Below are 21,693 nucleotides of genomic sequence, written 5' to 3'. Positions count from 1 at the left end.
TGTCTCTCGGGATATTATCACTACAGCACTCACAGCAGAATATACACACGGCATTTAACAGTTCTGAGTAGAAATTAAAGGAACCAACGAGAGAGAGAAAGAGCGAGATTCCGATCGCGGCGCTCCAGTGCGGCGGGGCGGGAACGATCCCTGTGCCAGCACCGCCGGCCCCAGGCCAAGCCCAGCCCCGCAGTCCAACCCCGCTGCTCACAGCGCCCGCCCTCCCTGGCCCGGGGCACAGCGAGCCCCGCACCCGCTGCGCTCCCGAGCACAAAACGCCCCTTCCCACCGCGCTCACCCGATAAACACAGCGCCCCTGCAGCCGCTCACGCCTCTCTCGCTCCTGCCGAGCTTCTCGGCCTCCCGCACCCTCTGCCCCGCACCTGGGCCCCGCCAGTGCCGCGGGCTGGGGGCAGCAGCTGCACCTTCCTCTGCCTCTGCTCCAGCCCTGCCCAGGTGCCTCGGCTCCTTTCGTGCTCGCCACAAACTGAGGCCTTCACAAGGCTGACCTAGAACAGAGGCCAGACACGGTTACACAATAAAGCAGGCATTTGTTAAAAGGCCTCCGTGGATACACCTTGGGGAGAACAAGACCCCAGCCAGGGCTACGCCCAAGATGAACCAAAATGGACACAAAATGGACGGCCGGTCAGGAGGTCTGTCCCTTTTATAAGTTCTGCTCCATTTGCATATTGGAGTTAATTGTCCAATTATGTCTTTAGATGATGAAGTCCCATCCTTCTTGTTTTTCTCTCTTCAGTGCCCGTTGTTTATGCTCTTGGGCCTGAAGTTTGGATTATTTGACCTTGGGTTCCCAGCTAGACCAGGAATTGTTTTGTCTCCCTGCTCTGTGAACAGAGCTCAGGATCCCTTAATATGAAGCCCAGACCCACAGAGTAAAGCAGCACAGAATCTGAAAAACAGAAAAGCCAAACCTTGCGGCATCAAATCCATGAGAGCCCCCCACACACTCCCCACACCTCCCCCTCAGCACCCCCCAGGCCTTCCCCATTGATTGGAGCCCCCAAAAAGGCTCCCAGGCCCGAGCCCCTCGGCCCCCCCGAACCCCTGGCCCATGTTCTCACCTGGGAAGCCCCAAATCTTTGGTAATTCTCAACTGGGAAGACCCAAATCCCTAGAAACCTCACCTGGGACCCCCCTAAAACCCTTCCAGGATCCCCCAACCCTTCCAGGAACCCCAAACAAACCCGGGAGCCCCCAAACTCCACCTGGGATCCCCCAAAACCCCCAAAACACTGATGACAGTGGAACAGAACTGGTGGCACTGGGTTGGTGACAATGGAATGGAACTGGGGACACTGGGTTGGTGGCACTGGGGTGGTGGCACTGGGAGAGCCTGGGGGACACTGGGGTGGGTGGTGACAGTGGGACAGAACTGGTGGCACTGGGGTGGAATCGGTGACACTGGGCTGGTGACACTGGGGCATCCCTGGTGGCACTGGGCTGATGGGACTGAGACAGGAGCACTGGGCTGGAACTGGGGACAGTGGGAGGGAACTGGTGGCACAGGGACAGGGATACTGGGACAGGACTGGGGACACTGGGAGGGAACACTGGGATGGGGACATTAGGAAGGGATTGGGGACACTGGGCTGGTGGCACAGGGGTGGAACTGGTGACACCAGAACACAACTGGTGACACTGGAATGGAGACACTGGAACACAACTGTGACACTGTGACAGGAACACTGGGACAGGATGAGGGGCACTCGGATGAGACTGGAGACACTGGGCTGAAACTGATGGCACTGGGCTGGTGACATTGGTATGGGGACAATGGGGGCTGTGGCACTGAGAGAACTGGGCTGGTGGCACTGGGACAGGACTGGGGACACTGGGCTGGAACTGGGTTGGTGACACCGAGCGGTGGCATTGGGTGATGACAGTGGAACAGAACTGGTGGCACTGGAATTGAACTGGGTACACTGAGGTGGTGACAGTGGGGCAGCCCTGGGGACACTGGGCTGGTGGCACTGGACTGCTGGCACTGGGATGGAAGTGGGGACACCAGGACAGGACTGGTGGCAGTGGCACAGGGACACTGGCATTGAACTGGTGCCACTGGACAGGTGGCAGTGCCGTGTCCCTGGTGGCACCTGTGCGGTGTCCCCATGGCCCTGCAGTGTCCCTGGGCTTGGCCCGCACTGCCCTGGGCATGGCTGAGGACGGTGTCAGTCTCTGTCCAAAGTTTCTCTCATCTGCCTCAGGATCGTTGTGAAAAGGACAGAAACTGGGACCACAGAAAAAGACCCTGGCTGGAATCCTGGTCTTGCTCAGGAGAGCTGTTCACCAAGACCCTGAGGCCTGAGCAAAGCCCTTGGCTTGCCCAGCTGTAGTTTGCAGGTGTGTTTGTTTCCATGGAAGACTGAACCTAATGAAAAGGAGAAGGGGAACACCTTGCCCTTTTCTTCCCTTGCACCCGCTTCACAACAATGGCCCTGGAATTTCCCCACCTCTGGGCCTGGCTGGACTTTTCTGGGGTTATTTTGGTGGTCCTCACGGAAAACCGCAAATCTGCTTCACGACCACCATGAGGCACGGACTGAGATGGGAGAAGCCTCTCCCTCAAGGGCTGAGACAGGAGACCCCCATGTGGAGAAGCTCCCCCTCCTCCCAAGGGCTGGGACTGAAACCCCCAACCAGGGCAGGTGTGGGGAGGCGAGCTGACCAAAGCCAGATGTTTGCCTGCAGCTGTGGCCATTGGGCCAAGGGGACAATGGCTCTCACCCACTGCTGAGAGCATGGACTGTTTGTACCCTTCTGCAATATCTTTTTTTTTCCTCCAGAAATTACAACAGAGTATTCTTTACTACTTTTGATTCAATTTCAAGACTCCTCCCCTTACCCCATTTAAAAAGACAATAATAAGAGTTTGAATTGACCAGAATCTTTGAGATCTCCCCTGACATGACCAGGCAAACTCTTTTGACTGAAAACTTCAAAGATTTTGTCTCTCTACATTTGGTAGCTCTATACCTTCCTTTCTCTTCCTCCCTCTTTTGTCTTATACTTCCCCTTTTCCCCAATTCCCCCTAACACATTTTGCTGTGGTCATTCAATAAAGATGCATTGGTTTTTGATTATTACTGCAAATCCCCTGTGCCGTGTCGGGTTCTTTTGCACTCTGAGATCAATTCACGAATCATCACAAACCCGTTCGTAAGGACGGGTTGTGACATTAAATTGGTGTCATGGACAGGATTCTGACAGACAGAGGGGTTTGCAGGGCTGTGTGCAGTCTGTACCAGGGGAAGGAAGTTTCACAGCACAGGGGGTGTGATTCGAATTTCTTGCAATCTGCACACACACAGGTGAAAAGCAATCCCCATACTCTGCTGAGGGTTCTGTCTCCAGAATTTCACAAATGATCTCTCCGTGCAAAAGGGGAACTGTTTCTGTTGTGTTGGTGTGCATCTGCACTATCTGGGAAGGAAGAGACAATTTGAAGAAATTAAGCAAGGGCCTCCCAGGCAGATCTGTCCCTTCACCTACCCAGGGAAGTGAGGGGAAACACAGCAAAAGCTGTGTGGTTGTGTAACTTACATCAGTATTTCTCTGTCGAAGTTTTTGAGCCCCTTTACAAAATAACTGTTTTGTGTGTGTGGCTGTGGGGGTGTGTGTGTATCTGGACTGTCTGGGAAGGAACGGGCAACCTAAAGAAACTAAGCAGGGCCTCCCAGGCAGATTCTGTCTCTTCACCCACCCAGGGAAGCAAAGGGGAGCACAGCAAAGCTGTGTGATTGTGTAACTTAAGTTTGCACCTCCCTGTTGTGGTTTTGGTCCCTTCACAAAATGACTCAAAACCTCAGTGCAAAAGGTAAAGCTGAATTTTATGCTCTGCTTGCTAAATACAATGCCATATCTTCTCCATGAGAAGAAGAATGGGCAAACTGCAATTGGTTTAATTTAGAAAATATTATTGATAGAATATGTTCTTTGCAACATTAAACCTGGGCAAAAATAAAACCCTCCACTGCTCAGTTTTGGGAGTTTGGCTCACAGCAACCATAGAAACTCGCTTTAAGTCAAGAAGTGAGGAAAATGCTACAATAAACTCCCTTCAAAATCCAGTTGAAGTTTTGCAAAAACAATTTGATGAAGAAAGAAATTAAAATAATTTATTACGGGCTGCCTTGAGAAAGGAACATGTTAAAAATTCACAGAACGCTGATTCCTCACAAGAGACAGAGGAGAAGGAAACTCCTCACTCACATTAATCAGAATTACCCTCAAACAGAATTAGCTCTGATGAAAAATTGGGGGGAACACTGTTGTTACAATAACACAAAACCTCTAATTAAAACAGAATGCAGCTATATCAATAATGAGGATCTTGACCTGCATGTAACCACCAAAGAAATCCCGTACACTGCCACTGAATTAACCAAACTTGCAAAGCAGTACGGGTTTCTCCCCCACAAATCCAAAACAGAACACAAATGCCAAGTGTCTCTCACCAGGGGAGATCAGATTCTCTTGTCAGAACAAGCAGCCGGTGGGTGCTGGGGACATGGGGTGTGCTTAACAACGGGAGACAGACGCATCCCATGGTCCCTGACTCAGAGTGCAGCTCATTGGGCAGGGCCTCAACCCCTTGGGAAGGGGAGACCTTTTAACCAGAGCTGGTACCCCCGGCCATCCCTGGAAAACATTCACAGAGCTGCTTGCTTGCAAATGATGCATGAAAGAAAATCAATTACAAGCTATGAGTTACCAATGCAATCACCTGTAAAGACTGAAATTACGGCTCCTTTAATTCTAGGGCTTTCAGAAACACTTAAACCTACAACCACTCTCCTTCAAAAAACCATAGTAGCTGTATCTCCTGTAGAAACACCAGATAGATTTCTTAGTAACCAGAATGACCCATTTGTTCCCCTTTATGACTTGCTGAGCAAAGGGGTGAAATGGGATTGGACTCCTTCTCAGGAGGCAGCATTGCAATTGCTGATTTTTGAAGCAACATCTCACCAAGCACTGGGCCCTGTCCATCCCACAGATCCCTTTCAGGTGGAATGGGGATTTGCCTCCTCAGGGCTGTCAGCGCACATTTGGCAGTGGGGTCCTGAGGGTCCGACAAGGCCTGTTGGTTTCTATTCCCATGGCTTCAAAGATGCTGAGAAAAGATACACTACCTGGAAAAAGGATTGTTTGTGGTTAGCTTAGCTCTCATAGGAGTGGAAAAAATCTTAGCAATGCAAGAAACTGAGAGCTTGGAGAGCAGCCAAGACAAAATTGCCTCTGTGATTACAGCAACCCCTCCTTTCTCCTCTGCTTCTGCTAACAGAGAGGGACAAGGCAGTGCTCACGCTGAGGAACTGTTTACTTTCTGGAGTATTTTCCAGCGTGAGGGACAGAATTCTTTTCTTGTCTGTATTTACACTGAGTCCTCTGCTGTGTTCATATTTGGGTTGGTCCAGACTGATGCTTTTAAAAGAGCTACAGGAGATAATTCTGTTAAAGCAATGCAAGGATGGTTTGCAATTTTCCTAAAACCACAGGAAATTCAATCTGATAATGTTTCTCACTTACTGTCAAAGGTGTGCAGGATTGGGCAGAAGGTGAAAAGATTAAATGGACTTCTCACACCTCTTACTATAGATGGGGGGTAAATGGGTGCTCCAAAATCACTGCTTTTTGCCCGACAGCTCCAAGCATAATTCCTTCACTATGGGGACCAGAGGATTTCAAGAACCCAGCACATCACCCTGGACAACCTGTTTTGGTGAAGCCCCTGCTGCTGCAGGGGAAGTACCACTGCTGTTCAAAATGTCTCTGACAATTCCATTGTTCTAACTTTTTCTGCCTCTTCGTGGCAGAGTCTGTTGTGTTTACTTTTACAGAAGAACTCTGAGGGACATGAAGACCTGATAAACCATGATAACACTAGAGATGGACAACAGAAATCATCTTTTCCCTTCCCTTTATGGTAACACCAGGTGATGATTTTACACGTAACATGTAAATTAATTGAACTTGAATAAATTGGCTGCCACATCCAGAGATTTGACCAAATTACAACAACCATCGAAGTCATCCTTACAGGCATTGGGAATCAGTGATTGCCATCAAACATTTTACCAAACTGGGAGAAAGTAAATGTAAATGATCACAAATTGGTAATTGATGCACTCGGTTCTACACAAAACAACGTTTCTTTGGCTCTCAGCTGTATCCAGGCACAATTGTGGATGCAGTCTGTTGCTGCCTCAATTATAAGAGCAGGTGAAGAAGGCACTTTTCCCACTAAAATTTGGAAAATAATTTGGGACAATGCCACTTACTTTGAAAGAGAATTCCAATCCTGGTGGAACTTAGTGAATTTTACTATGACCCCATTGCAAATACAGCCAGTTTTTGTGTTAACCATACACAATGCCTCAGAGCATTTGATTTTCCCTGTTATAGCATTAGAACTGAATTACGACAAAGCTGTTCTCTATCCCATAGAGAATGGGACTGTCAAATCAGTGAGAAATGGCAAACTGTCAATTTAGAATCTTGTATTGTCCGAGAACAACAAGGGCTCATCTGTGAAATCAATGCAATCAGAGCTCAAGACATTTGTTTAGACACAGAGCAAAACATGTGTCATTTTGAAATTTGTCCTAACAAGACTTCTGAAACAGTCCTTATATACATAGGCAATAGATGTGCATGCTTTAGAACCATTTGTGATTTTGTATTCGTAGAGAATGTTGTAGTAGATACTAAAAATCTTTCCAATTTCTGTGCTTGTAACTTTACCAAGATTACAGGATGTGATTTCTCTTATGAAGCTCCACTTACCTCTCACTACCTGTTGCAATCTAACTACACACTGATTCACAAACTGATGCCTACTCCTATTGGGATGAATCTCACTTTGGTAAGACAACTGCTGCTCCATCGAGACTTGGTGGAAATCCTGGAGAAGATTCAGAGAAACGGACAGAAAACCCTGGTGACTGTTCATCACAATGTGAGACAGATACATCGTGTCATGGAAAGAGTGGAGGAAGATGCCGAGCACAGGTGGTGGGATACTCTTTTAGGTCTTTTAGGTGATCTCCTTCTGCCACGGGTGCCCTGAACAGTGTGTGCCATGCCATTGTTATCCTTTTGACTCTACTTCTGTTTGGTTTTATTTTATCAGCAGTCCCATTCATTATGAATTGGAGCATGAAACAGCTGACCAAGATTGATGTCTATAGTTAATGCACACAACTTGGCTGATGTCCTCTACACTATGGACATCCCCAAGATTTTGACACAAAGCAATTATGAATGAAGCCTATGTGTTTTGGAATAATTCCTTATTTCCATTTATGATTTTGTGGGAATTACGTTAGATTTTTAGTGAATTGTCTTAGAAAATCTTTTTTTAAGTTAATGCTTGTATTAATATGTGTTGATTGCTTTTGCTTTTGATTATTTGTGACTGGTTTAAACCATTTAAATATTGTTTCAAAATAATATAGTTTTAATTAATAAGCCATTTGTGAAAATTATTATGATAATCAATATTATGTTTGTTTATTGTTTTCCTTTCCCTCTCCTTCTCCTATCCTTTTTTTTCCCTCTCTCACTCTTTTTCCTCTCTTTCCATGTTCCCTATTTTTCCGGGTTATACTACCAACATACTGCGAGTTCTGCAGACTCATCAATGATGCTCCAGAGTTCTGCTGATGAAGATCCCTCAAGACAATTGTGAGTCACGGGGTCGTGTGAGAGTCTGTCTGAATTTTCCCTCATCTGCCTCATGATCGTCATTGGGGGACCACTGAAGAGAAGACCCCCCTGTCTGAAATCTCTGTCTCCAAGGGAGAAAGTCATGTGCCTGAGACCTGAGAGCGCAGCTAAGCCATTGTTCTCACAGGTGATGTTTGCTGTGTGCTACACTGAGCCCAATGAGAAGAAGAAGGGGACACCGTGCCCTTTGTGCAACAATAGCCTTGGGAGCTGTCCCACCTCTCGGCCTGGCTGGACTTCTCCTGAGTTTCAGGTGGGCCCCCCACAGAAGACCCTCACCTGTTTTACAACCACCGTGACAGACAGACTGAGATGGAAGGAGCCTCTCCATCAAGGACTGAGACATGGAACCCCCATGTGAAAAGGCCCCTCTGCTCCTTCCAAGGACTGGGACTGAAACCCCCAGCCCGGGGCAGGTGTGTGGGGGAGGCAAGCTGACCAAAGCGAGATGTTTGCCTGCAGGTTGTGACCGCTGCACCAAGAAGACAATGGCTCTCGCTTACTGCTGAGAGCATGGACTACCTGTTACATCTATTCCTTATTGTATCTGTTTCCTCATCCTCGCAATTTCCAATAGAGTTATCATAATAAGAACCTCTGAGTTAGCGAGAGACTAAAACCCCCTCAAGTTCCCTCCAGACACTCCCCAAATTCCCCCCAAACCTCCTCAAGACCCCTCCCCAAATTCCCCTCACGACCCCTCCAGGACCCCTCACCTGTCCCTGCGCCTCCTCAGCAGCTCCCGGAGCCCCCCGTCCTCTCCCAGCGCCTCACCCGCTCTCTCCAGCGCCTCCCGCAGGACCCGCCCGAGCCCGGGGCGGCTCCCGGGGGTCCCTGAGGGGGTCCCGGGGGGCGGGGGGGGGGAGGGGGCGCCCGCTCCATGCCCGGGCCCGGGGTCAGGGGGCGCTGCTTCAGGCTCGGCTCTGATTGGCTGGAGCAGCGCGGGGAGGGCGGGAGTTGGTGAGGGGAGTTTGCCGGTGATTGGTTGGTTTCGTAGACGGCGCGGTGATTGACAGTAGATGGGTGGGGGAGGCAGGCTTTGCCGAGGGGTAGCGCGCGGTGATTGGTTGGATAGAGGCAAAGAAGGCGGGAGTTGCACAGGGACGACACCCGGTGATTGGTTCGCTCAGCCCAAGAGAGGTGGGAGTAGCTGAGGGGATGCGTGCAGTGATTGGTTGGTTTGGGGCGGCGTGCGCTGTGATTCATTAATTTGGGAGATGAAGCGTAGTGATTGGATGCTTTGCAGCGGGGCACGTCGCTATTGGCTGGGAAATGCCCAGCATTTTTTAGGGAACACACCCAGTTTTTTGGGGGAAAACTCTCGGATTTTTTAGGAAAAATTCCCGTTTTTTGCAGCAGACACATTCCCGGATTTTTTGAATCCACGTGACCCCAAATAACCCAAATAACCCCAAAATACTAGAAATAAACCCCAAAGAACCCAAAAAAACCCCAAACAAATCAAGATAATCCTAAAAAACCAAAAAAGTTAACCTAACCCCAAAAGTTCCCAAATGATTTCAAGTACACCTAAAAAAAAACTCATATACACCAACATAAACCCCTAGAACCCCTAATGATTCCAAATAAACCCACATAAACCCAAAGAATCCCAAACAAACACAAATACTTCCAAATACACACAAATAATTCCAAATAAACAGAAATAAACCAAGTAAAAACCAAGATAAACCCCAAATAGTCCATAAATATCCCCAAAGAAACCCAAATAATCCGAAATAAAGCCCAGTTCCTCCCGTCTTCACCCCAAACCAGATCCCGACCAATCGGAACGCGCGGCACTGATGACGTTCCACTCGCTGGGCACAAACTCAGAGCACTGGCCCCGCTCAGCGATTTTCAGCCAATCAGCGCCCGGCCCGACTCTGACTCATCACTTGCCAGCCACACACCAAGGCCTCTCACTGCGGTAAATACTCAGAGACAGCGCAGGGTAATTTCCAGCCAATCAAAACGTGTCTCGCTGACGACTCATCAGTTGCGAGGAGCAGAATTTGGGGAGGGGGGAAGGTGACCCTGGGCTTGGGATGGGGACCCCAAATTAATCCAAAACGGGGTCGGGAGCCCAAATCGGAGAAGGAGGGCCCTGGAGTCCCCAAAACCAAACACGGGAGAGGGGATTGGGGGAACGATCGGAAAGGGGAGAGTAGGGAAAAGAGGGGGGTGGGAGACCAAAATTGAGCTGGGAGATGGGACCCCCAAATTGAGGTGGGAGGGGGATTGGACACCCAAATTGAGGTAGGAGGGGAATGGGACCCCCAAATTAAGCTGGGAGGGGTATGGGATCCCAAAACTGAGCTGGGAGGAGGATGGGAAACCCCAAATTGAGCTGGGAGGGGGGTTGGACCCCCAGACAGGATGAAGCCAATTTTGTTCCTGGAATATGTAAAGTACTTTATGGATATGCAAAAAGTCTAGGAATATGCAACAGGCTGATGTAACAGGAGACAAGGACAATTAGACAAAGGTTGTTATGGCCACCAAGACCCCCCAGTTATTTTCAGGGAAACTCCTTAATTAATCTGGTTTTAATTACACCAGCATGTTGCATATTCAGAGACCCTCACACATATCTAAAAACTAATTTACATATTTTAGGAAGTATTTTACATGGCCCATCCTTGGCGGTGTCTCCCCATTTCAGGAGCCTCCACTGAAATAGAAAATGTAAACCCCCCCCTCCCTTTGATGATGATGATGATGATACTTATTAGTAGTAATAATAATAACAATAAACAACTATAAAAATAATAATTAATTTTGAAATTGAGGAGCTCTCAGGCAAAGATATGGGAGTAGAAATAACAGTTCTTTATTAGGAAAAATTAAAAATACAAATGCAGTAGCACAAACAAAAACAACAGTGACAGAGTGTCATGGTTTGACACTGGCATAATGCCAGTGCCCCCATGAAAATACCCTCTACCTGGTTTCTACTGTGAGATGTGACCAGGAATAAGGAAAGCAGGCTCCCACTTAGAAATAAAGAAGAATTTATTAACTAAACGACAAGGAGAAAAAAAAGAAACACACAAGGAAAATGAAAATTTCACAAATACATCTGCCCCTCCTCCCCACCAACTCTCTATTACAATACAATACATTCCCCAAATCACCAACTCTCGGTCCTGCACCACCCTTCAAACAATCAATCTTCAGTTCATCAAGAGGAGTGGAGTCCTTCTTGTGCCATGGTGACCTCTTCCTTTCATGTCCAGTGCTCTCACCACTGAATACGGACCAGAGCTGCTTCCAGGGTCATCTTTTAAGGATGCCTTGTCTCACTCCAAAAAGGGAACAATCTCTCATTAGGGACACCTGCCCCTCCCAAATTATTGCCCCTGGGGCCGAGGGGCACCAACACTGAACCCTCTTGGGTGCAGGGCATTGCCCCCCCTGGATACAGTCTCTATATCACAAGGAAACATGGTTCTGTCCATGGCTACACAAAAAGAGTCCAGCAAAGCAGCCACTCCATCATCTCTTCCACCCGAGTTCTTCTCTATTCTTTTCATATCTCTCCCTTGCTCAGACCTTCAACACTTGCTCAGTTCCCTCTTCATCTTCCACTCCATCTCCCCTCCAGGAAAGGTCAATGCTCTGCAATGTTTTCATTGTCCACAAAGGGGCTAACAGCTCCTGCAAGCAGCCAGACACGCGGGCAGGCTGTGCTGACAACACATGATATCAAATTTCAAGATAACAGTCCCTGGCAGGGTTATCTCTCTCTCTCTCTCTCTCTCTCTCTCTCTCTCTCTCTCTCTCTCTCTCTCTTCCCCTTCTCTCCGAGGGGAGCGGGAGGGGGGGGGGCAGGAAATACCTCTCGGTACTTCTTCCATTCTTCCACCCTTGGGCCAGGCCTACCTCCCATCACTGTCCCAGGCCCGGCCACCTCACGGCCGCGTGGCTCCCCCTCCCCCTGCCAAGCCAGCAGCCGGGACGGGGGAAGAGATCCAAACCCTTTTCCCACCGGAAATCCAAAGAGAGCCTCCCAGGGGAGAGCTCTGCTTTAAACCCCTGTGTTCTCAGAGGCGGATCCAATGTCCCAGTGGCCAAACCAGTTGCCAATATTAAAGTCTGAGCACCTATTGTTTGACCACAACATCCTAGACAACCTATTTCCTGTCAAATCACCACACAGAGTCAGAATACTCTGAAAATCCATGAAAAAGGTTGATCCTCTGGGAATCCAGTGGGAAAAGCTGAAATTTTGTGAATCCAGTGGGAAAAAGGGGTGATTCTCTGGGAATCCAGAAGAAAAAGCTGAAATTTTTGGAACCCAGTGGAAAAAAAGGCTGATCACATGGGAACGCAGAGGGAAAGGGCTGACCCTTTGGGAATCCATTTCTTAGCCCCCAAAGACAGGGCAAAGGCAGAGCCGTGGAGATTTTAAAGGGTATCCCAAAGGTGGAGTTGGGGTTGGGGTCAGGGGAGGAGTTCGTAGCAACACAAGAAGGGTGAGATCAAATTCCTCCCTCTTAGCAACAGCATCACTCCACACAAAACGTGTCTCTAAATACTAAATTCCCCCTAAAAAAATTGAGAAATTATGGAACGTCAGATATATTCAATCCGGTTCCTTCATTTAACCCAGTTTTGGGTGTTTTTAAAGGATGAAGAAGAAGCTAAGGAAAATTAAGGCCAAACAAAAAGGCGAAGCAGCCAGGTGTGTTCCCAACATGGGTCACAGGGAATGTGAGTGACCAGGGCTGTGCCCAAAGTGCCTCCTCCAGTGGGGGATGGAGCTGGAGCAGCGCACGAAGCTCTGCCTGCACTCGGGGCACTCACAGGGCTTCCCTTAGTGGTGCCTCCGTTGGTGTCTGGTCAAGTTAGAGCTGTCAGAGAAGTTCTTCCCACACTGGGGACACTCGTAGGGCCTCTCCCCAGTGTGGATGCGCCGGTGGATGACGAGGGTGGAGTTGCGCTTGAATCCCTTCCCACAGTCGGGACAGCGGAAGGGCCTCTCCTCTGTGTGAATCTGATAGTGCTGGAGGAGATCGGAGCTGGTCGGAAACCTCTTCCTGCATTTATCACACTTGTAGGGCCTCTCCCCAGTGTGGATGCGCCGGTGGATGACGAGGGTGGAGTTGCGCTTGAATCCCTTCCCACAGTCGGGACAGCGGAAGGGCCTCTCCTCTGTGTGAATCCGATAGTGCTGGAGGAGATCGGAGCTGGTCGGAAACCTCTTCCTGCATTTATCACACTCGTAGGGCCTCTCCCCAGTGTGGATGCGCCGGTGGGTGATGAGGTGGGAGTTGTACTTGAATCCCTTCCCACAGTCGGGGCATTGGAAGGGCCTCTCCTCTCTGTGACTCCGATAGTGCTGGAGGAGATTGGAGCTGGTCTTAAACCCCTTCCCACACTTGGAACACTCATGGGGCCTCTCCGTAGTGTGGGTCCTCTGGTGCCTGATCAGGTGGGAGCTCTGGCTGAAGCACATCCCACACTCGGAACACTTGAGCGGCCTTCCGCCAGTGTGGATACTCTGGTGCTGGTACAGGATGTAGCTCTGGCTGAAGCTCTTCCCACACTCCCCACACTCGTAGGGCTTCTCCCCAGTGTGGATCCTCTGGTGCACATTCAGGCGGCACTTCCACCTGAAGCTCTTCCCACACTCCTCGCATGTGTGGGGCTTCTCCGCATCATGGAGCTGCTCATGGAGCACCAGCTCCGAGCTCTGGCTCCATCTCCGGCCGCCTTCCCGGCCCAGGCTGGCTCTTTCCCCCTCAGATCCCCGCCGGCTGCGTTTGCAGCCCCTCCTCGTGCGGCATCTCCGGGACTTTTCCTCCCCGTTGGCTTCCTGTGCCGTGGAGCCGCTCAAAACGGCCTCTTCCACCAGGTTCTGCCGCGGGCATTTGTCCTCCCTGCTCTCCATGCTCAGCTCCTGCTCTGGGGGAGGAAGGACAAGGACAGGATGGGATTTGCCTCCGTGCCACAGGCAAGGGCAAGGAGATCCTCCCAGGGCTGAGCTGCAGCCGGGGCCGTGCTGGGCTGGGAGATGGAGCAGCACAGAGGGGAAAGGGGCACTGACTTCCTCCTCACCTGCCTCAGTGTCCCAGGGCATCTTCCTCTTCCTCGCAGCCTCCCAGGGTTGGCAATGGGCAATCCTGGTTTGGGGAAAACAAGGGATGAGAGCGTTTGTAGGAGTGTCGGGGGCAGGACGGTCGGGACGGACGGAGACGAGAGAGCTCTGCAGCCAGGGCGTGGAACTTGCGGTTTATTGCAAAGGGCCTGGGTGCAGGGCCCTGCTTGGAGCTGCCAGGCACAGCTCGGAGCAGGCCCGAGAGAAGAGAGGGGTAGAGAGGGTGAGAGGGTGAGAGAGTAAGAGGAGAAGAGCGTAAGAGAGTAAGGGTCCCGTTACAATACAATAAATTTTCTTCTGTGTTGAATATTCTATTTCTCACTAACCAATCTAGTACAAGATACAAATCCTATAGCATTTACATACAGCCTGTAAGAATCATTACATCACCACACTGTGTTACAGTTTAAACCCTAAAAACTCCTCTTTGGACCCTTTCTGCTGAGCTAGTAGGGTCTGGATCTGTCTGCAAGCTGAGGGAATTGTTTCATCAAAAGGGGATTACCTTCAATTGGGCCACACCATTGTTTTCCAGTTGTTCACTAACTGAGGTATCTCAGAGCTTGCTTTCATTTCAATCTTCCTTATACTTTCTATATTCTCAAAATCTTTTGCAAGGCAATCATATTTATAAGGCTTTCCTATTTCATCATCCCCACCACACATTGAGTTTGCAGGTCCCTCTGCCCAAGTCCATCTCTGCAATCACTGGTCACCTGGGCTCCACAAAAACATCCCAAACACCAAGATTCAGCCCTGAAAAAGCCTCCCAGGAGTTCCCCGTCCCTGGTCTCTCCCCTCTGGTGTTCAGAGGTTCCCCCCCTGTCCCAGCTGTTGGGGTCACGCTTGGATTGGGGGTCCCCCTTCTCCTCGGTGCCCGCCCTGCCCAGGCTGCTGGCAGTCCCAGCAATGCCAAAAGCTCCCCCCGCTTCGCTCTCCCCATTTCGGGATGCCGGGGCTGTTTGGGCTCCCGGGCTCCCTTCTCCCCTCATTCTCTGCTCGGGGCTGCAGCGGCTCCAAGGAGTCCCCCCTGCCCCTCTCCAGGCTCTTGAGGCTCCCGCCAATGGCGGCGCTCCCCCCTCTCTGGGCTCCCCACTTTGGGCTCCTGGGGGACACAGGGCTCTGCTCCTCCAGGCTGCCTCTGCTGGCAGCCGCCACCGCCACCCCCCGATGTCCCCCCAAGGGGCCTTTTCCGCTCAGCCTTGGACTCCTTCATTCTGCAAACATCCCCAAAAACCCCAACCCAGGGACCCCCCAGGATATCCAGGCCGAGCTCCCCCTCCCCGCTCACCAGCACGATGGGGGGGCGATGAACCCACAGGTGGGGGCTGCGAATTCAGGCAGGGATCGACAGCGTGGTTCCCTCAGCTCAGCCTCGATCTGCCTTTGTCCCTCCTCTTCCTCTTCCTCCCGCTCCTCCTTTTCCGTTCCCCCTCCTCCTCTTCCTCTGTCTTATCCCCACCTCCTTCTCCTCTTACATCTCCCCCTCCCCCTGCTCCTCCTCCCTAACCCCACCTCCTCCTCCCCCTCCATCCCTGCCCTTCCCTCCCTCCTCCTCCTCCCCCAGCAGCAGCCACACCCTCGCTGCCCCGTTCCCGCAGCCCTCGCAGCCGCAGCGGGAGCGGGGATGGAGCCGGGACAGGTCGGGATGGGCAGCGCGGGGCTCTCGGCTGCTCCAGCCGCTGCGGGCGGGGGGAACCCGGCCCGGGCCAAAGGAGAGGCAAACTGGGAAAACTGGGGGTGGATCACAAAGTTAAGGATGCAGCAGAAAATGGAGCTGAAAGAGTTATGTTAACATTAACTCCAAACGATGAAAAAATGGATATTCCAAAGTTTACGGAAGCAGAGAAAAAAGAATTAAACAAGACAGGAAGGGAACAATACAAATCAGGGAAATTGAAACTTCTTGATAGAAGACAATTTCTTAATAAAATGTGCTTCTAAGAAAATACTAGAAGACATGCATCAGAAAAACCATTGGGGTACTCGTACTTTGTGCGATCATTTTTTAAGGAACTATGGGTGCACTGGGATTTTGGGAGTTGCAAAGGAAGTAACTGAAAGATGCTTAATTTGCCATATGATAAAGAAAAAGGTGAAGAGGAAAACAATATTTGAAGTCATGAGGGAGCTCACCGACCATTTCGAAGTATCCAAGAAGAAGTTTAGATTTGTTAGGCTCTGGATTTATTTGTAAAATACTCCATTTAATCTAGAAGAGAATATGCCATATGTTAGACAGAGGATTTTAGAAGAATAAAAATCTTTAAAGTATCACAAAGACCCGAGAAAAAACAAGAAAATAAAAAGGGAAATGAAAGGGAAGGGAACAAGAGGAAAACTCAGAAAGAGAGTGGGATCCTCTGCAGGTCTTGCCCCCTCCGTTCGCGGCCCAGGCGCCTGTCCCGGGTCCCGGCTCGCTGCCCGCCTCAGCTCCGCCTGCCCCGCTTTCCATCCCAGCTGCGGCCTCACTGCCCAGGGCAGCTCCACCTGCCCCGGCGCTCTCGCTCAATTTGTGTGCCCTGCTCCCACTGCCTGGCCCGCGGCCGCTCTGCCGCCCATGCTGGGCAAGATGGGGGTTGCTCTGTCCTGCCGCCTGCTCCAAGCTCACCGCGCCCACCGCACCCAGGGGGGGTCCCAGCCATCCCATCCCCGCCTGCCCTGCCCGTGCCACCTGCGCTGGGCACCGCCGCTGCTGCCGGGCTCTCCCACCTGCCTTTGCTCTGCCGGCAGCTGCCGGATCAGCCGCCATCAGCCATGTGGGGGCTGCCCACGCTCCGCCTCGGGCTCCACGGGAACATCCCCCTCTGCCGATTCCGGCAGCAGACCCTGCCCACACTCCCACCGAGCCTCGGCGGGATACCCTCCCCTGACCCCGTCCTGCTCTGAGTTACATCCCCTTCGTAAGCACAGCTCCGGCTGTTCAGGGAAACTCTCTCTCTCTACAGGAAGCACCTTACAGAAACACTAGGAGCTCAGTTGAAAGGCAGCCCTCTTCAAATTCTTTCCCGAAACACGGGAAAAAGGCTATAGAAAGGAAAAAAGTGAAAGAGTTAGATGAAGGGATTGCTCTATTTCCGTTCAGAGAGGTTCTCATGGGAGGGATGCGCTGCCCCGCCCCGCGGGAGCCACCAGCGCCCCTGCCGGCCGTGCCCGGAACTGCACCCAAGGGGAAAGCGCCGCAGCCCAAAGGCCGGGACTGGCTCCGGGCTCTGTTTGCTGTCAGTGCCGCAGCTGTTGCTGTTTGTTTGCTTTATTATACACACTAGTAAAGAACTCTTATTCCAATTCCCATATCTTTGCCTGAGAGCCCCTTCATTTCACTATTCTAAAATCTAAGAAGGAGGGGGTTTGCATTCTCCATTCCAAGAGAGGCTTTTTCTGCCTTCCCGAGCAGACACCTCTCTTGTAAAGCAAGACAAGCACCCACAGGCACTGAGGGGGCTGCAGGAGGGGCACAAGAAGGCCCTGAAGCACTTGGGCACAAAGGCACAGCAGGTGAGTGCAAGAAGGGAGCAGCAAAAGGCCAAGCTGAAGGCAAAGGCCAGGGCACAGTTCCTACAGCCCCTGAGGGATCAACCCCAGGGCCCAAGGGGGCCCCAGCACCCAGGGCACGGCTCGGCCACAAGCACCTGGCACAGGCATTGCCCTCCTCGGCAGGGGAGAGCCCACCCAAACAGCCCCTGGCAAGGAACCAGGGCTCCAGCTGCAGGGCACAGGGACACTGCAAGCACAGACAGCAGCACCCTCAGCACCAGCAAGTCCACCCCTTGATGGACATGGATTGGCAGGGCTGTCATAGCTCCCATCACACCAGGGACCCTCCACACTGCAGCCCTTGAGAACATTCAGGGTGGGTCTGCATTGAGAGGAGGAATTTCCTGATGGACACAGGGGCCTCTCAATCCACGCTGAATCTTTGACATATGGGGGGGGGGGAAATGCTAAAAATATGTTTGATTAGTGAGGAGATAAGTGGGAAAGATGCCTGTTTTTGTTCAACCACTATTGGTACATCTGGGAGAAGGATTTGAAATGCATGAAGTTTTACTTGGTCCTAATTGTTATCATGATTCACTGGGAAGGTATTTGATCACTAAACTTGGAATTGCAAATTAATATTATAAAAGGTGATAGAGGGGCCAGTTCTATTGTACCTCTGAGTCAAATGTCTGCCGAGGCCTATGCTCAAGTGAACCCTGAAGTGTGGGCAGCCCCAGGGAAAGAGGGAAATTTAGATATGGAGTTTCTCTGATGCAACCAGGACAAGTGGTGTCTAAAACCAACACCCTGTTCCAGGGGAGGGAAGGAAGGGGAATCAGACACAGCGCAGGTCACCGCCCCATGCTCAGCTCAACCCGCGCAGCTGTGGGTGCTTGTGAGAGCCTGGCACTGAAATGCCCTGAGCAGGAAGGCTTCAATATCTTCTGCTGACACCATGGCACCTAACAGGGGGGCAAAAGCAATTCTCACTGCTTCAGCAACCACTGGAGCAGATATCAAGGCACATTCTCCCACAGCAAGCTGGGCTGGCACGGAGCCTGCCCTGGCACTTTGCTGCTGCCAACACCCAGCCAGGACATCGGCTCCTGCCTAAGGAGTGCAAAGCAGCACCACTGGTGGCCAAGGGGCCCATGCCAAGTGTCCCTGAGGCCAGAAACAGCCGCCAGCACAGCTCAACACGGGGGGACCCCTCAGCCTGGCCTCAAGGGCTCTGAAGCCCCAGAGATTTGCACTTCCCGCCTGCAGCAGGAGGATTGGAGGCCGCCCCTGAGCCTGCCCTGAAGACAACGCAGCAGCAGCCAGGGCTCCACAGCGGGCCAAGCCCCTGCACCTGCCCACAGATCCTCGGCTGGAATCCTCTGCAATCCTGGCCACCCTCCTCTGCCATCTCCAGCCACTGGGGCCAAGCCTTGCTGCCACTGCTGCAGCTTCAGCGCTGCCTGGGCCTGCACTGCCACAGCTGCTGGGGAACACCAGGGCACAATTCCACTCTGGGGCTCACTGACATCCACACTCTGGCCTGCCTGCCATTGCACTGCTGCAAAATGTACCGAGTTTGGTTCTTTTAAACCTTATTTCTCTGCTCAGGCTTGGTTTGTCTTTGCCTTGGGAAAATGAATTTTAAAGGTTTTTCTTAAGGGGTGTTACACTGCTCAATGGAGATGAGTTTAACACCTGAACAGACTGGGAACAGCACAAAAGACACCCACAGAGTTAACGACCAGCAACAAAACATCAACATTGCCCAGCAGCAGGAAGAGAAGCTCCATTCCAGGCAGCCTCCACAGGAGCTTTAGAAATGCAAATGAACACTGCAGGCAAAGTGTGGACAATGCACCTGGGTCTCTTGCCTGGGGAAGGAATTGGGCTGATTCCCTCTGCCCCTCACCCCAAGCTCTGCCTGCTGGCACTGATGGAATTTGCACAGCTCAAGGCAGAGCCCAGGGGGAGGATATCTGACCCTGCAACACAAACGGGTGAAGCTGCAAAGGGAAACAGCACATGGACAATGTTGGGAAAACTTCACTATAAATACATTGGGGGGAATCATCCTCTGCCCACTCCAACATGTGCTTGCACTGCTTGTGTTATATAGGGTATATTAGAGCCCTGGGGGTTTTTGCTACCAAAAATTCAGGGAAATCAGCTCGGAATCCAAGGATTTAATGATTTAATTAGACAAAAGCAGTCAATTGATGCAGCCCTGGCTGGAGAGAGCGGCCAAATTGGGGAAAAGATGAACGGGCACCAGAACCAATCCTACAACACCATGGACCAGGCCCTGGGAACCCGAACCAATTCATACCAGGAGCCACAGAACCCATTTCTCATTTCAATGGCATCATTAGATTACAAGCTGCCCTTGCAATAATAACCAACCAGACAGCTCCAGCTCCTGACCTTCCTGCTGACCAACCCACTGAAATGAGGAACCCAACACTTAACCATGGGATGGGATCAGATCATCTGTTAGCAGAAAAAAGAGGAGTTTGTGGAAAATTAAATTACTCAAACTGCTGTTGGCAAATAGATGACAAAGGAAAAGTGGTGAAAAACAAAACAACACCAGAAACAAAAAACAGCTCATGTATTGGTCCAAACGTGGAAAGAATGGGAATGGGACACAGTTTTGTGGCTCCCTGGCAGACCATGGATTAAATGAATGCTCTTTCTCCTCTGATGTGCTACAGCAACTCTCAGCTTTTTACCATGCTCCACACCTTGAGAGTGCAGCTCATTCAGCAGCTGAGCGAGGGGCCAGGGACTCGTAGATGAGGAAATAACGGGCGAAACCACCAGCTTCAATAAATGTTCCTAATTAACATGGACTGCTGCTCACAGAAAGTCCCGCTAAATTCCTGAACTTTCAGAAGAATAAGGATTTAACAGAGCCATGAATATCGGCTGTTATACAAAAGTGGGGGTGCACATTAACGAGGACATGCAGTTGGCGGATCGGGAAGTCTGAACCTTCCAAGGACCTCAGCCAGTGGGCAAAGGGAGAGGGAGATGAGGCCGGGAAAATGAGAATAAAAAGGAGGCTGCGAACTACAACAATGGCAGAGAGCGCACGGCAAATGCCCCACGGCCTCTCCCTCTGCCCAGCAATAAAGTCACTTTTACAGGACTCCTCTGTCTCCTCTGGGCACACAAACCTCCGGCCACGGCAATTTCCCCGCACAGCCCCGGGCACGGGGCAGCCCCCTCTGTCCCAGCCACAGCAACCGGGCCGAGCCAGCGCTGCTCCGGCAGCGGCTCCTGCCGAGGCAGCGGCCGCAAGGAGACCGCGGGCAGCCGCTCCCGCAGCGCCCTCACGCCAGCGGCAACACGGGCCGGACACGGCACAACCAACCCCCCCGAGCCCCCTGCCGCCCTCGAGGCCCACAGCCAGCCCCGAGCCCCCGCACAACCCAGCGCGGCTCCCACCTGCGCTGCGGCCGCCTCCGAGCTCCGCCGCTGCCTCACCGCGCTCCGGCCGCCGCCACCGCTCCCGGGACCCCAAACACGACAATGGCGCCGCTGCCCAGCCACGGCCGCCCCCAGCCCGCCCCCGGGGCCCTGCTCCGCCCCGCTCCCACCAATCAGCGCGCCCCAACCACGACTGACGCCCAATCCCAGCCAGGGGCGTGCTCTGCACACGGCACAGCCCCGCCCCTCGCTCTCAGGGCCCCCTGGGCTGCGTGAGGGCAGAGCCGGAGCTGAGGAACAGCCCTGGAACGGGCCCGGGCCCGAGGGGGATTGAGCTGAAAACGCAAACTTCTCCGCAACATCGCTTTGATTGCCCCCAAAAAGGGAAAACCGCACCAAACCCCTGTGAATGAGTGGGGGATGGGAGAGTTTTATGACAGAAAACCCCAAAAACTCAGAGCAGGATAATGAGAAGTAATTGAAGACCCTTAAATGCAGCTTTCCCCCACGCCTCCCTCCTCCCAGCTGCACCTCCTACCCCGGCACTGCCGCAGACAGGGAATGGGGCCGGGCTCAGTTCATGCCCCGGGGCTTCTCCCTCTGCTCAGGGACAGGAGTCGTTCCCCTGCTGCATCCTGGGCTCTCTCCCACCGGAGACTTCTCCAAGCTGAGTCCATCCCACGGGGCACAGCCCCCTCCAAGTGCTGCAGCGTGGGATCTCCCCCGGGCTCAGTCCTGCCAGGACAGGCTGCTCCAGCGGGGCCCTCTGGCCACGGGGTCACAGCCTCCTCTCAGGCATCGCCGTGCTCAGCGTGGCTGCTCCGGGGGCTGTCGGGGGATCTCTGCAGCCCCATGGATCTCTGCATCCGGCACGGCCGTTTTTGCAGGCACGAGGAACAGGCTGAGCTCTGCCTGAAGCTCTTCTC

At 52.0% G+C, this 21,693-nt stretch overlaps 1 protein-coding gene across 6 annotated transcripts in view; it reads right to left on the bottom strand.

Moving 5' to 3' along the window:
- Positions 1-20,928, bottom strand: part of LOC141725838 (uncharacterized) — a 195,119-nt gene extending 174,191 nt beyond the window's left edge. The window contains exons 1-3 of one of the 6 annotated variants that reach the window (XM_074529970.1): positions 20,786-20,925; positions 13,816-13,880; positions 10,562-13,662 (exon numbers count right to left, since the gene is read on the bottom strand). In XM_074529970.1, coding sequence (XP_074386071.1) covers positions 12,572-13,662; positions 13,816-13,837 — 1,113 coding nt within the window. In that variant the 5' untranslated portion in view covers positions 13,838-13,880; positions 20,786-20,925 and the 3' untranslated portion in view covers positions 10,562-12,571. The other 5 variants (XM_074529969.1, XM_074529971.1, XR_012577451.1 and 2 more) reach the window with 5 other exon arrangements.
- Positions 20,929-21,693: the final 765 nt, after the last annotated feature.

Source organism: Zonotrichia albicollis, chromosome 31 (assembly GCF_047830755.1).
Source record: "Zonotrichia albicollis isolate bZonAlb1 chromosome 31, bZonAlb1.hap1, whole genome shotgun sequence".
NCBI classification, from domain to species: domain Eukaryota; kingdom Metazoa; phylum Chordata; class Aves; order Passeriformes; family Passerellidae; genus Zonotrichia; species Zonotrichia albicollis.
This window is presented reverse-complemented; position numbering and strand designations above follow the sequence as displayed.